At 52.7% G+C, this 14,320-nt stretch overlaps 5 protein-coding genes across 5 annotated transcripts; 3 read left to right on the top strand and 2 right to left on the bottom strand.

Moving 5' to 3' along the window:
• Positions 1 to 479: 479 nt before the first annotated feature.
• Positions 480 to 4,525, top strand: J4E83_003316 (uncharacterized protein; the record flags this gene model as incomplete). Its single annotated transcript, XM_049330253.1, has 4 exons — positions 480 to 485; positions 593 to 1,742; positions 1,791 to 1,899; positions 1,948 to 4,525. The coding sequence occupies 4 exons, from the start codon at positions 480 to 482 to the stop codon at positions 4,523 to 4,525; spliced, it is 3,843 nt and encodes a 1,280-aa protein (XP_049190749.1).
• A 246-nt stretch (positions 4,526 to 4,771) lies between these two features.
• Positions 4,772 to 5,988, bottom strand: J4E83_003317 (uncharacterized protein; the record flags this gene model as incomplete). The annotated part of the gene is made up of 2 exons (XM_049330254.1): positions 4,772 to 4,874; positions 5,129 to 5,988. 2 exons carry the CDS (start codon positions 5,986 to 5,988, stop codon positions 4,772 to 4,774), a joined length of 963 nt encoding a protein of 320 aa, XP_049190750.1.
• Positions 5,989 to 6,385: 397 nt separating this feature from the next.
• J4E83_003318 (uncharacterized protein) lies at positions 6,386 to 8,715 on the top strand (the record flags this gene model as incomplete). Its single annotated transcript, XM_049330255.1, has 2 exons — positions 6,386 to 6,844; positions 6,916 to 8,715. 2 exons carry the CDS (start codon positions 6,386 to 6,388, stop codon positions 8,713 to 8,715), a joined length of 2,259 nt encoding a protein of 752 aa, XP_049190751.1.
• Positions 8,716 to 9,914: 1,199 nt separating this feature from the next.
• Positions 9,915 to 10,724, bottom strand: J4E83_003319 (uncharacterized protein; the record flags this gene model as incomplete). Its single annotated transcript, XM_049330256.1, has 1 exon — positions 9,915 to 10,724. The coding sequence occupies one exon, from the start codon at positions 10,722 to 10,724 to the stop codon at positions 9,915 to 9,917; it is 810 nt and encodes a 269-aa protein (XP_049190752.1).
• A 1,720-nt stretch (positions 10,725 to 12,444) lies between these two features.
• On the top strand, positions 12,445 to 14,241 carry J4E83_003320 (uncharacterized protein; the record flags this gene model as incomplete). The annotated part of the gene is made up of 3 exons (XM_049330257.1): positions 12,445 to 12,684; positions 12,737 to 13,322; positions 13,379 to 14,241. 3 exons carry the CDS (start codon positions 12,445 to 12,447, stop codon positions 14,239 to 14,241), a joined length of 1,689 nt encoding a protein of 562 aa, XP_049190753.1.
• Positions 14,242 to 14,320: the final 79 nt, after the last annotated feature.

A 14,320-nucleotide genomic window follows, 5' to 3' on the forward strand; every position in this document is an offset into this window, starting at 1 on the left:
TCGTTGTGCTGTATTGGCTCCATGCATCGCACTTGAAAACATGCCGAATTATCCATACCACCTCAGCAGTGGCGCCACGTCTGTGATGTGCCACGTTTCTTGTTAGTATCTCGTGTCCAGTGGTGTACGAGAAGTACGCACATTGGCCGGTGAGATTGCCATGTTTCAAGACATGGGATTGTAATCCCTGTCGCGCAACCTCGGCAAAAAAGGAGTCGCCCAAGAACGCCCAGGCACAATTTCAAGACCATCGATTTAACCCGACCAAGTTAACTCCCGCGTTGGCGCCTTCCGTTAGATCCACACTGCAAATGTTTGGACGTGATGTCATGCCGCCTGTTCCTGCTGGTGCTGCTGTCCACCGAGTGGCCTTGATCGGCCGCTACGACCATCCCACGCCATCCGCATGTGTGTTTATTCACTTTTTTGCGCGCCCGTTGTCCGGATCCAGGCGACTATACGAGAAGCTTTGTTGGCGCATGCAGGTGAAGCCGGGTGTCGCGCGTCCCTTCAGGCTTAGACTTCGCTCTTTCTGCGCTGTCACCATCATCGCGCCGTCACTACCGGCAACGCGGAACCGTCACTGACCCAGATCTTCCGACCCACCAAGACGCCAAACCTCTTCGCACAGCTCACTATGGCAAACCCTACGCCTAGTCCCAAGCGCGAGGGTCTCGTCTCGCCCATCGGTATGGTCATCGAAGAGCCGACCTTTCCGAATATCCCTGGCCAAGAGCCCACCACGCCCACGCCCGTCCACAACACTTCGACCGCAGACATGGCTCAACCAGCAGGCGTATCGTCGCCAGACCAGCCCATCGAAGCCCCACGAGACACCGCGGAGTCTACCCCCGATGATCAGGACTACTTCGCGTCGACGACGCGTCCCACACAGCAGAGATGGGCAACGGAACGGCCGAAGCCCTCTGTGCGACACTCTTTGCTAGGAAGGATGCAGAAGCCCCGCGAGGCAAGACCAGCCGCACCCGAGAGAGCAGCAACAATCACCTTCGACCCCGAATCCGAATCCTCAGACTCCTCAGACGATGAGAGGCAACTCCCCCGCAAGAGCCTCGGCCATGCAGACGACCTCACCAAACAAGCAACGCGCCAGCCTCGCGGACGCCGATCGGGGCCCTTTTCTCGTCTCAAGATCGCCAACGAGCATTTCAACACAAAGGGCAGGGTATCCAAGGCGGACGGACGTCTGAAGCTTAGTATACTCGAGGAGAACCATGGCAGTGGATACATCGCAAAGGCTCTGGGCACAGCTTTCAAGAAGAATAGCAATGACGAGAATCAAGGCCCTACGAGTTACGACGATGCCGGAGCTACCAAGATTAGCCCTGAGGATGACGAGATGGAACATGATCCTTCACGAAGAATCAAGCTCAACATTGTTATCATCATCATTGGTTCGCGCGGAGATATTCAGCCCTTCATCCGGATAGGCAAGATTCTGAAAGAAGACTACGGACATCGCGTTCGCATGGCCACACACCCGGCTTTCAAGGACTTTGTGGAAAAGGACTCCGGCTTGGAGTTTTTCTCTGTTGGCGGCAACCCGGCAGAGCTGATGGCCTTCATGGTCAAGAATCCTGGACTAATACCGAACATCGACACTATCAAGGAGGGTGAGATAGGCAGGCGAAGGAGCCAGATGTACGAGATGTTCCAGGGCATGTGGCGTGCCTGCATCAACGCAACCGACGACGAAACGGATAAGACGAACGTGAAAATGAGTAAGTTCCTCGGTTGCATCCGTGTTACACATGACTAATATCAAGTAGTGGGTGATAAGGCACCTTTCGTTGCAGACGCTATCATTTCAAATCCGCCAAGTTTCGCACCCACTCATATTGCTGAGAAGCTCGGCATTCCGCTACACATGATGTTCACGTAAGTACTTGAAATGCAGACTTGCGAGTCAGTACTAACTCCCGATAGCTTCCCTTACACGCCTACGAGCCAGTTTCCTCACCCACTGGCGAACATCAAGGCCAGTAACGTCGAAGCCACCTACAGCAATTTCATGTCGTATCCGCTCGTCGAGATGATGATGTGGCAGGGTCTCGGCGACCTTATAAATCGATTCCGTACCCAGGTCTTGCATCTTGAGGAAGTAAGCAGAATATGGGCGCCAGGCCAACTCTATCGGCTCAAGGTACCTTATACCTACATGTGGTCACCCGGTCTCATCCCAAAGCCAAAGGATTGGGGCCCAGAGATTGACATTTCCGGTTTCGTCTTTCTGGATCTTGCTTCCTCATTTACGCCACCGGATGAGTTGAAGAAGTTCCTGGACGACGGGCCTCCCCCGATCTACATTGGGTTTGGCTCCATCGTTGTAGATGACCCAGACGAATTCACTAGTTTGATCTTCGAAGCTGTCAAGTCCGTTGGCTGCCGTGCCCTTGTTTCGAAAGGTTGGGGTGGCTTTGGCTCCAACGCAGACTGCCCGGAAAACGTCTTCATGCTTGAGAACACACCGCATGATTGGTTGTTTCCCAAGTGCAGTGCGGTTATCCATCATGGCGGCGCTGGTACAACCGCTATTGGCCTCAAGTGCGCTATACCGACAATGATTGTGCCCTTCTTTGGCGATCAGCCATTCTGGGGTGCGATGGTTAGTAAGGCAAAAGCTGGAGCGCACGATTGTATACCCTACAAGAAACTCAACGCAGAAAGACTAGCAGAGGGCATCAAGCAATGTCTGACTGAAGAAGCCAAAGAGAACGTGAAGAAGATCGCAGACAGCATTGCGAAGGAAGGCGATGGAGCGCTCAACGCCGTGCGCTCCTTCCACAGGTCATTACCCCTTACCGGCGCAGGCAGCATGCGTTGCGATTTCCTCGACAACCGTGCGGCAGTATGGAAGATCAAGAATACTGAGGTCAAGCTGTCCGCACTCGCTGCCGAGATCCTGGTAGAGAAGAAGAAGCTCAAGTGGAGCGAGTTGCGACTCATACGACACTACGAGTGGAACGACTTTGGTGGCCCAGGCGAGCCAATCACTGGTGTCTGGGGCAGCCTGATGTCGTCATTCTCTGATGCGGCTGCCGGTGTAGGAGGCATGCCTGTCGAGATGGGGAAAAGCATCAGGAAACGGGAGCAGATTAAGGAAAAGAAGCGCAAGCACCATCAACGCCACGAGCACAAAAAGGCAACACTAGCCAAAGCAAACGCCGACAGTGCAAATGCAGCCGAAGATACGACGCACAACAAGAGTGAACAAGACGGATCCAGGCCACAAGCAAATCGCAACGAATCATCAATTTCGAAGATCACGGAACCAGACGAAGAGCTGGCTGAGGAGCTCGGTCGCGAAGCTGCCTTTGGGTTCAGGAAGACAGGTCACGCTATCGCTCGATTCCCTATGGACTTGACGCTTGCCATCACTCAAGGCTTTCATAACGCTCCCCGTCTCTACGGAGATGAGACTGTACGCAGACCACCCCGAGTCACTGGTTTCCACTCAGGCACGCGCGCCGGTCGCGACGAGTTCCTTTACGGCGTAAGAGATGGCGTTTCGGGCCTTGTCACTCAGCCCTACAATGGCGCGAAACAGAACGGTGTTATAGGCGCAGTCCGAGGCGTGGGCTTCGGTATTGGCGGCTTCGTGCTCAAGGATATCGCGGCTCTTCTTGGCCCTTTGGCATACACGATGAAGGGGCTTGATGCAGAATACATGAAGCGGTACCAGCCTACAAACTACCTCCGCCGTGCACGCATTGCTGAGGGGCAGAAGGAGCTGACGATGTTGGAGTCAAAAGCTCACATTACGGCTATCAAGGAAGCTCAAAATGGAGCCAAGCGACCTTCCGAGAAGAAGGAATCCGTAGAAGAGAATGTGGTCATCCGATGGAAGGCTCTACAAAAAACGATCGCCGACGAGAAGAAACAACACAAGAACGGAATTGTGGGCTCTCTCACCGGTCGAGGGGATCATAAAGAAGGCCAACGAGTTGGACGCAAGTCTACTGAGGTCGCCAAGAAGGATGCCAGGCGATCGCAGTCCAAAGGAAGGCCAAATATCCATACGCCCAACGACAAGCCCGGCGGAGGTCTTCCAGAAGATCAATCCAAGGTGATGGACCCCGGAAAAGCGCGAAGAAGCGTTGACGGTAACGCAAGAGGTGGAGGAATGCACCGGATGAGCACCGCTCCAACCACCACTTTGGAGCATGGCGAACACCTCGAAAGAGAAGAGCTACAGCTTCCTCCAAGACATCTGGCGACTGGCGATGCTGCGTTGAAAGAGCATGATACCAACTCGCTTGGCTCAGCACATCTAGGTGATGACGCAAAGAACAAGTCTGATCCTGAGCTTGCTAGCCCTATCACCGAGGCTAACAACTTGGGACCTGTAGATACGAAGGGTGGATTGGATGTTGCGGATCGTCCTTCCGCAGATGGCTCCGATGAGACGAGGGTCGATAGCGATCTTACCGATTGGGCTGCCGTAAGGCAGAAGACTGATGGTTTGGCACCGGCCAATGAGCCTCCTAGGGTGGTTGGTGTGTAGAGACATGGCGGCTTTGCATCACATTACATGTAGCGTGGCGTTGTTAGTCATTGTCGTCTTTCAGTACTGGTCCATCACCCATATTTTTCCTTTCCTTTCCATTCCATTAGTTAGTTTTACATTAGAGGTTCTAATAACTGAGATACCCATACTTGTACACTAGAAGCCTGATTACATGAAACTCACAGCGCTCTCTCTTCTACCCTTTCAAAAGCCGCATACTCAGGTAGCTTGAAGCCATCATCCCTACTCTCCGTATCCCCAAGCCACGGACCGACCCACTCCCATCTCAGAACCATCGACACCAGCCTCACGAAGCCGTGCAAGACCGTCCTTTTCCAAGCCGAACCTGGATGCATGAACCCCGGTACAAAAGGCGACATGACCTGACTCTGCACCACAAACGGTCGAAACTTGTCCTCGTAGCTGGTAAGCGCTCCAGTAAGACCGTCAAACGTCGTAGAAGAAGAAAAGTCCTCCACACAACTCAGCTCACCCGCCAAAACATACGCCCCCAGCACCGCAAGCGACGTCCCCATACCCGTACAAGGACTAGGACAAAACGCGGCATCACCCAGACATATCACACGATCGCGACTCCACCGTTTCATCTTGACCTGATTGATAGCGTGGAAGTAGAAGTCTGGCGCCTGAACCATGGCATCAAGCAGTCTCTTGCTAACCCACCCTGCATCTGCAAATCCCTCGCGAACAAGCTTTTCCTGAGCCATCCTCCCAGCCCTACCCGCTTTCTCCCAGGCGAGTTCCTGGGCAGGAGTTGACGGCATGAAGGTAAACATCGCACGGGTTGTACCGTGGGGATCTGGTCGCGTGGCAACGGTACGTGAACCTTTTGCGACGAAGATGTCCCACCAGGGTGCGTCGGAAGGGAGGCGGGGGGTGGTGAAGTATGCGGCGTACATGCCTTTGTGTTCGATGGATACGTCCTGGGCTGGGAAGACCAGACTGCGTGTTTTGGACCATTGACCGTCTGCTGCGATGAGTAGGTCATAGGTGCGTGTTGTGCCATCGCTAAGGAGGACTTTGACGCATGCAGAGTCGTTTTGGAGGATTTGCGCGACTGTTGTGTTGAAGAGGTAGGTTACGTTGGACTGGGAATTTGTTGCTTGGTGTAGTAGTTTTGCGAGGTCGCCGCGTAAGATTTCGTATTCTGATGTTGGACTTGCTGAGCCGCCTTCTTTGATGGGGAAGGGGGCAAAGGGAGTTCCTTGCGAGTCGATGAATCGAGTGCCGAGTTCTTTGGTGTTGCATTGCTGGACTTGTGGCAGTAGGCCCATCTTTTTGATGCAGGTTACGGCGCTACCTTGGATGTCGACATTCTGGCCGTGGGGCTGGAGGGAGGCGGCCTTTTCTAGGATGGTGATGGTGTGCTTGGGGTTGAGGGAGAGCCAGTAGGCTAGGGCTGGGCCAGCGATGCCTGAGCCGACGATCAAGATATCCATGGTAGACAATGATGTTGTTTAGTTGAGCTGGAATTTGGGGGCTGTCCTAATAAGCTCGGTGTTTGATATCTTGTCATGGTTGCGAGGTTGATCATCGTTATATATAGGATAGAACGAAAGCAATCGTTATGGTTGAAGGCGCGGGATCGGGCGCATTGAAGCATGTGCTGAGGTTTCGGGGTTGGGGTGCTTCGGGCTTCGTGCATTCGGGCGACGGCTCGGGGGTAATGGACTGCGCACTATTCCCGATGTGGTGTCACGCATCTACCATCATCCCGCATCGCCACTTCTTCAACTCTTGTCATCTTCTTTCGCATCTTGTGCTCACTCCAATGGCATGTAACGAGACAATAGCGACACCTGCCGTTACCTTCATTCAGCGCAGCTGACTTCCACAATGGCAACCACAAGCCTACCCACAAGCGGCCACAAAAGACCCACTTTCTCCTGCATCCGATGCGCTGAACGGAAGGTCAAGTGCGACAGGCAGAGGCCATGTGCTGGTTGTGTCAAGAGCAATGTCGAATGCATCTTCAACCCCGTGCAACCGCCGAAACAGAGAAACAAGCGCGTCAAAGTCAAAGTACTGACTGATCGGTTGAAACAGTATGAGGCTCTCCTTCAGGAAAAGGGTATCGAACCCGCGAACATTCCGAATCAGACGGATAGTAGGCCGCAGTCGCAACCCTTGATGCACGGCGCGCCCGATCAACAAGAGCAGCATGTCGTTCAATTGCAGACGCCTTCGTCTCCTGAGTCTGACTCGTCGCCGTATGACCTTCAGACTTCGACTGTTCGTGGCCAGGCACCTTTTCGATTTGTGGAGAACAGTCTGTGGGACAGAGTGGTTGAAGAAGTGAGTGGAACACCTATGCCATACGTTGTTACGGTAATCTCATCATCACGCCGATGCTAACGAGTGTTTAGTCTCTCGACCCTAACAACGATTTAGAAGACTCAAGCGATATCAGCGAGGAGGAGTCGACAACGGGCAACTCCGGTTTTGCTGTTATCAGGTCCTCCCATCGCAGCGGCAAGCCTCGTCATCCACCGCTCGAGCGCCTTATTCAGCTTTGGGAGATCTTCGTCAGTAACGTGGATCCGTTGACTAAGGTGGTACATGTACCCAGTCTACGGCCTATGATTGAAAAAGCTGCCAAAAATCTTGGGCTCATACCGCGGCCGCTCGAAGCTCTCATGTTTGCTATATATGGCTCCGCTATCATGTCATCGAGCCAAGAGGAGTGTGAGCAACGTTTCGCCAAATCGCGCGACCAACTACTTTCTCAGTACATCTCGGGGACAGAAGCGGCATTGTCTAGAGCAAGAGTGATGGAGACTTCCAATCTTGTTGTTCTACAGGCATTAGTGATACATCTCGTCACAATACGTGAGATCTATGCGCCACGCGCGACCTGGACGCTTACCGGCGTAGCTGTTCGCATCGCTCAAAGCATGGGTCTTGAGCGCGATGGTAAATATCTAGGATTATCTCCCTTCGAGACCGAGATACGCCGCCGTATCTGGTTTCAGTTGAAAGCTCATGACTCTCGAGCAGCGGAGTTGTGTGGTCTCGCGAAGTACCGAGATCCTGACATCGGCCCTGAGCGAGCTGAATGGCCTACCAACCTCAACGACGATCAGCTGTATCCTGGTATGTCTGAGCTACCCTCAGACTCCAATGGACTAACGGATGTTATCTTCGTTGTAACAAGATGTGAAATGGGAAAGTTCGCTGCGCCACGCATTGCAGCATTGCGCCAAGAAGGAATGGACCCCAGGCAGATGAACCTTGACCATTCGGCAAAGAGCAAGACCGCCCGTGAAAGCTTAATCCAAGAGCTTGAGGATACTATCGAAACGAAACATCTTCGCTACTGTGACCCATCTCAGCCTTTACATCTTGTTGCAATGGTTGTGGCTCGGTATGGTCTCAATGTAGCCCGCTTTTTGATACATCATCCACGAAACTGGGGTACATTGGAGAAAACACCTCTCGAGGAGCGCAAGAAGATTTGGGAAGTCTGTCTCAAGCTTCTCGAGCAACAGATCATGTTGCAGACCAACCCCGTCATTAAGCGCTTTGCGTGGAGCGCGTCCTACTTTCGGCAGTGGCACGCCTTAATTCATCTGCTAGATACTCTTCGCGCTCATCCCAACCTGATCGACACTGATCGAGCTTGGCGACTCATCGGGGAAACGTACGACAATAATCCGGAGATGCTTGAGGACATGAGAAGGCCTATTCATGCAGCTGTTGGCAACCTATGCTTGAAGGCCTATGACGATCATGAGGCACTGATGCGCTCGAAATATGACCGTTCTCATTCGCCACCTGGGTTCATAGCACGTCTACGACACCAACGCGATAGCGCCAGGTTGCGACGCCAGAAACGCACTGCAAACGGCGGTCATGCCGCTGCATCTACTGATCAAACCCGGGCTGACATATACCGCATCGATGGCGAAGCATTAGCTGATAACTGGAATGCGTTGATGGAATCAACTCAGGCTTCTTTTCAGGCATCGTTCGGACCGACGCAAGACACTGTATTTGACAGCACTCATTCTTTCACCTTCTCCAACCATGCGGACGGCACATTTTTCGACAGCATGGATTTGGACGGTGCGCATGATTTTTTGGCTACCGACTACATCATGGACGATTCATCACTAGAGTTCATAGACTGGGGCAAGTTGGATAGTTGGCTTGCTCATGCTTCCTGACGGAGTTATACAATTTATCTAGCACTGCGTTCTAGCGGGAAGGGAAGAGTGCCGCTCGGCTTCCTAGGATGTTGGAGCACATACGCATATACAAAGAGAATAGCTTTCGCTCAATGAGCCCCCATCAGCCAGCCTGATTACAACACACAATTAATGGCAGCTGCAGCTATCCCCGCGCCCACAACTGCTATTATCTTCGCGCTCTCCACTCTGCCACTCGCACTGTTCGGTAACCCGGTCTTGGCTGTCGCTGGAGCTTGGGTCGGGGTAGCAATCGACGCGATAGAAGTCGTTTGCACAGAGCCGCCTCTTGATTGCGCAGTCGTCGGAGTTTCATCGATCTCACGCGCCTCGGCGTAGCATCCCGCGAACGCAATAGTGTTGTTCAGCCAGACTTCGCCGTACAGGGCCTCGCGCATTTCACTGATCCAAGTATTGGGGCAGCTTTGAACGACTTCGACGGCTCGCGAGCTATGCGCAGCCCACCAGGAAGATGCTACACTAGCATAGGAAGAGTAGGCCGGAAGGACTTCTTGAGGAGCAGCGGTAGTGAATGCGCACCAACTAGTCCGTTCCGGAAAGGGACAGGTTGGTACAACCGTGGCCGAAGGCGTGATAGTGAGTGTGCAGTCCTCGATAAGTTTGTCTCCGTAGATTAGAAGCTCATCCAGAAGAGCTCCAGTTGGCTTCGGCATGTCGAAATATTGCGCGATGCTTTCGGTCGCGCAGTACCAAGGATCTCGGGTGGTCGTTGGCTCCGCGATGGGCATGAGCGTCAGCTGGACTGCGGGCGCTGTAACGGCAGCTTTGATTGGAGGAGTGCCCGTGACAAGAGCCATTTCAAGCAATATATCGCTGAGGGTTGATATGCTAAAGTAAGGTTATTCGTCAAGTGGTGTTACAACGCAGAGACTTTAGACATATAACTCCGTTAAATTGTCAGGGTAAGTACTACATTGATCAATAGGGGTTTCACGCCATGACCAAGTGCAGCTGTGCCACACACAACTCGATCAGGCTGAATGAAAGCAGGGCATTCTGCCAGGGTGGTTTGTTGCATGCCATCGCTTTTGGATGACCTTGGTAGCTTGAAATGATTCGTTCCTGCGTGAGGCCCGCTATCTATTGATAAAGCTCGACAGTCCTGCTCAGGGCTACAAGGCGGCCACACAGCCCTTTTGATAGTAGTAGCGTACTTTCTACTGACTGTAGTCAGGATAGTGCTGCTGCAGAGCGACTTCCACCGCGGCGAGACATTCAGTCTTTCGATAGCGGGCTAGATCCGGCCAACCGTGCTCGCGATAGATCTTCTGCAGCATGGCCACAACCCCCTCGTTTTTATACGCTAGCGTCGCATAGATATCGATTACGGACTTCGGACCGATGGGAATGAAAGAGAGTTGTCGAAATTGGTCTTTGAGCTCGTCGAAGAAATCAGCAACAGCCCAGCAGCCCGATTCAGCCCGCCACTGAGCCTCATTTTCCGGCGCGTAGTCGTAAGGATCTTCTTGAATGGATTCGCGCGATGGGTTATTCGTGATCTCGTTGGGGCATTCGATCCAGTAGACGGCACCCAGCTCTGTATCGAGCAGGAAGTTCGCATTGTCTCTTCCACCCGTTGTTAAACCGATGACGTGGGCCGGTACTTCGTCAGTGATGCATGCGCCTTCAGAGCAAAGCTTGAGTGTTTCCGCGGTGCTGGTACCCTGAGATACGTGCTCTAAGTCGCCCTGCCAGTCGGAGAAGACACACCATGGGGCTCCTTGGGGGTTTTCGAAGCTGCTTCCGGATCGTCCACGGATGTACGGGAGATGTTTGAGGAGGGCTGTTACTTCGTCCGTCTTGTGGAGATCCCGCATGGAGTCGGGAGTGACAGAGGGCCAGCCTCCTTTGGGTGGCTCAACAACGACGCTTTCTTCCATATACATGCGAGTAAGAAAGTGGTAGTAATCGCGGACCGCGGCGATGCACGCCTCGCGCGAATAGCTGATATCTTCGAGCATCGGCATGATAATGGCGCGAGGAGGATACTGTTTAGAATCGTGTTGAAGAGATTTGTGATTTAAATCATAGCTCGTTTACCCGACTAGCCATACATGATCTTAACTCTGTACCACCAACATGTTGGTACTAAACACCCGACGGTCCTATATTAAAGCGTTCCTACGATCTGCAGCTGTGCCGCATCACTGCTTAAGTCCGGTGAGTACGAGAGGATTGCGTAGCGGTTGTTCCCAAGATGTGGATGTGTTCCAACAAGTGCGGAAGTCAAGCGTTTTCTGTATCTACTTGACAGCAATATGTTGTGAAGTAAGCCTCAAAAATTCGACCAGACCGCGATGGCAAGATTTCTCTCCTTTGGGTCAGCGCACGGGGCACCCCGACGATGGTACGTGGGTTAGCGAACCCCTTACTGAGGACGATGCCTCACCCATTGACAACACGAATACCTATTATCGCAACCAGTACGACTGCTCGCTAGCATGTGCAGCCTACGCAAACACGCACAGCTGGATCACGTACTTTTCCGTGCACCGTATCGAGCGGTGCGAGAAGATTATGCTGCTTGAGTTGTGTTTTAACCGTACTTGACGACCCTCAGACGACGACGCTGATCCGCGACTGCACAACAGGCTGAGGAGGCAATGAACCAGAACCCATGATCGCAGACGCCCTTCCGGAGAATCAAAAGAAGGCGGAAGACCCTTTTCGAGCGAGCCTCGAGTCTGCGCCAGCACGCGTGGATGGCGCAGAAAATTCACGCGACATACAACTGACGACTCGCGGTAGCGGAAAGCGACTTTCAGGCGACGTTGTGGCGTTGCTCAAAGGCAAGAGGTCGTATTTTGCGGCGCGCAACAATTGCGACGAGAAGTTGTTTGCGCGTCACCAAGATCTAGCTGTCGGCGGCCAGAGACGACTCAGTACTTGGAGATGAGAGCTGCGGATCTACCTAGGTATGCTGTTTCCGTACTAGCGCTCTTCGCCTCGGGACCGAACCCAATCCGTCGGCTTGCTTGGGAACCCGTTTACTTCGGAAATCGATGTCGCAATGATGAATTATAATGCCGCCGGCTCGTACGAAGCCCGTTCGATTCCAGAGTTGCTGTCGCGATGATCAATCACACATTGGGCAGACAGACGCACAATCTGACTTCTTGGGCTCAGAGTGAACCAGAAACGATATCAGCAGATGGACTGTACTGTGGTGGTTTAACGCCATCTCGTTGACGTCTCGGCACTAACTTAGCACCAGCACTAATCTCTTGTGAGCCTTCCTTAGCAGAGCTTGTACTTAAAGTCGAATGAACCTTAGCTACCATATGGATCTGCTTGCTGTGCGCTTGCGGGCGGGACTGTTTTCGGTTGTCAGACGGTTCAGGTCGGAAGCGCGCAAGGCTGACCAGATTGTGCTCACCTCAGCTCTGTGATCTCACTAACACAATGCATAGACTTCCCAGACAGTTGTACGAGGCGGAGTTCTCGGCTTCTTTGTTCAACTCGGCTCTCACGGTTTTGATAACTGCGATGTGTTGAGTTTCGGACCTATTCGATCAGCATAAAACCATCGACTCAGCCACTTGGAATGAGAACCAACACATTCATACATCTCGGATCTACACTCCTCTTCATCTTTTTTCTATGTCAAAGATGCGTTATCAACTTTGTCTCTTGCTCTGCGCCAGTAGTTCTGCTCACGGAGCAGTCCTCTCACCCTGGCGCCGGGACATGTCGCCCTTCTCGATTGGCACCAGCTCCAGTTCCAGTACGCGTGCATCTGCGCTTGCAGAGAAGCGAGCTGGCTGGCAATACGGTCCCTCAATCGCCGGCAACACGGCATTCTATCCAGCTGGCAGTATCGGTGGACCAGTTGCGAAGGCGCAAGGGGACCGCTTCGAAATCTTTTCTGACAAATTGAGCACTAAGAATGATGAGGATGCTAAGGCTGCCCAAGCATTCATTGTGGCAGTAAGTACATCTGAAAGACTGATTCCGGAGATCTATGCTTAACATACCTCAGGCTGGCGGCTTGAACACTTTGGATGACTATGCGAAGCTGTATGACGGCCTGTGGAAAGAAAGCGCGCCCAAAGGTCCATACCCAGGACTATTGACTAATTACACGGAAGACCTACTCTTTTCAATGACTCAGCTCTCAGACAACCCGTACAAGATCGTGCGAGTGTCAAAGGACGCAAAGCTTCTCTTTTCCGTCTCCAACGCCGACGCGATATCGGGCCAGACACTGGAAGCCCTCCAATCCTCTGGCCGTCTCTTTCTTGCCGATTATCTGGACCAAAAGTATCAGCCACAGACCGCTGGCAAATACGGGGCTGCCTGCCAAGCGTACTTTTACATCGACCCCAAGTCCCAGAACTTCCTGCCGCTCGCCATCAAATCGAATGTAGAAGGTTCTGACCTCGTCTATACCCCTCACGACTCGCCTAACGATTGGCTGCTGGCCAAGATGATGTTCAATCTCAACAGCTTGTGGTACGCGCAATGGTATCATCTCGGAGCCACGCACGCGGTGAGTGAGATTGTGTACCTGAGCGCCATCCGGACGTTGAGTGAGGAACATCCTGTCATGGCCATACTGCATCGATGTAAGCTTCAACTCCCCTTCCACGATTGTGACTCCCAACTCATAATGGCAATGTAGTGATGAAGGATGCTTGGGCGTTTCGCGTCATCGGCCGCGACAGCCTGATAAACCCCGGTGGCCCCATCGACCAACTCTTCCCATGGTCCGGCAGTGAAGCCGGTAACTACACCGATTCACTGTATCATTCAGGCGAATCCAGCGCTTTCCAGGCGAACTACTTCGAAACCAATTTGAAAAGGCGAGGCCTGATTGACTCTAGCTTCGGTCCCGAGATCAAAGCGTTTCCTTTCTACCGAGATGCATCCGTTGTCCATACTGCCATTCGCCGGTTCATGACTACCTTCGTGGAATCGTTTTACAAGGATGCAAGCGCCATCGTAAACGACAATGAGCTCCAGGAATGGATCCACGAAGCAGTACCAGCTCAGATAGTAGACTTTCCATCGACTCTAAAGGACAAGCAAACTCTCATCGACATCCTCACCCATATGGCCCACCTGGTATCAGTAGTTCACGGCACGCTCAACACAAACGCTCTCGCCGCCTCAACCGGTGTTCTTCCTTTCCACACACTCGCTTTCTACTCGCCATTGCCAACTGCGAAAGGTGTCACCGACATCATGCCCTTCATGCCACAAGTTGAAGCTGCTATTGGCCAAATTAGCTTGGTCGTAGATTTCAACCGGCCTACGTTCGTCAACAGCGGGGAAACGGTATCGCACATGTTCGACAATTCAACTATGCTAGCCAGGATGGGTAAAGAAGTGGAGGAAGCGGAGCAAGATTTTCGATTCGCGATGAAGAATTTTAGTGCGGTAATTAGAGGCAGGAGGTTTGGGGAGGACGGCCTGTGCGGAGACATGCCTTATTGTTGGACTACTCTAGATCCGGATACAGCTAGCTATTGGCTGACTATCTAGAGAACTAGTGTCGCAGAGCAGAGCTTACCTAGGTAGATAGAACAGGTGTTTGGCGGCTCTCTCTCACACGCGCACACAC

The sequence above is a fragment of the Alternaria metachromatica genome (genome assembly GCF_023757995.1).
Source record: "Alternaria metachromatica strain BMP 0045 chromosome Unknown scaffold_5, whole genome shotgun sequence".
Lineage (NCBI taxonomy): Eukaryota > Fungi > Ascomycota > Dothideomycetes > Pleosporales > Pleosporaceae > Alternaria > Alternaria metachromatica.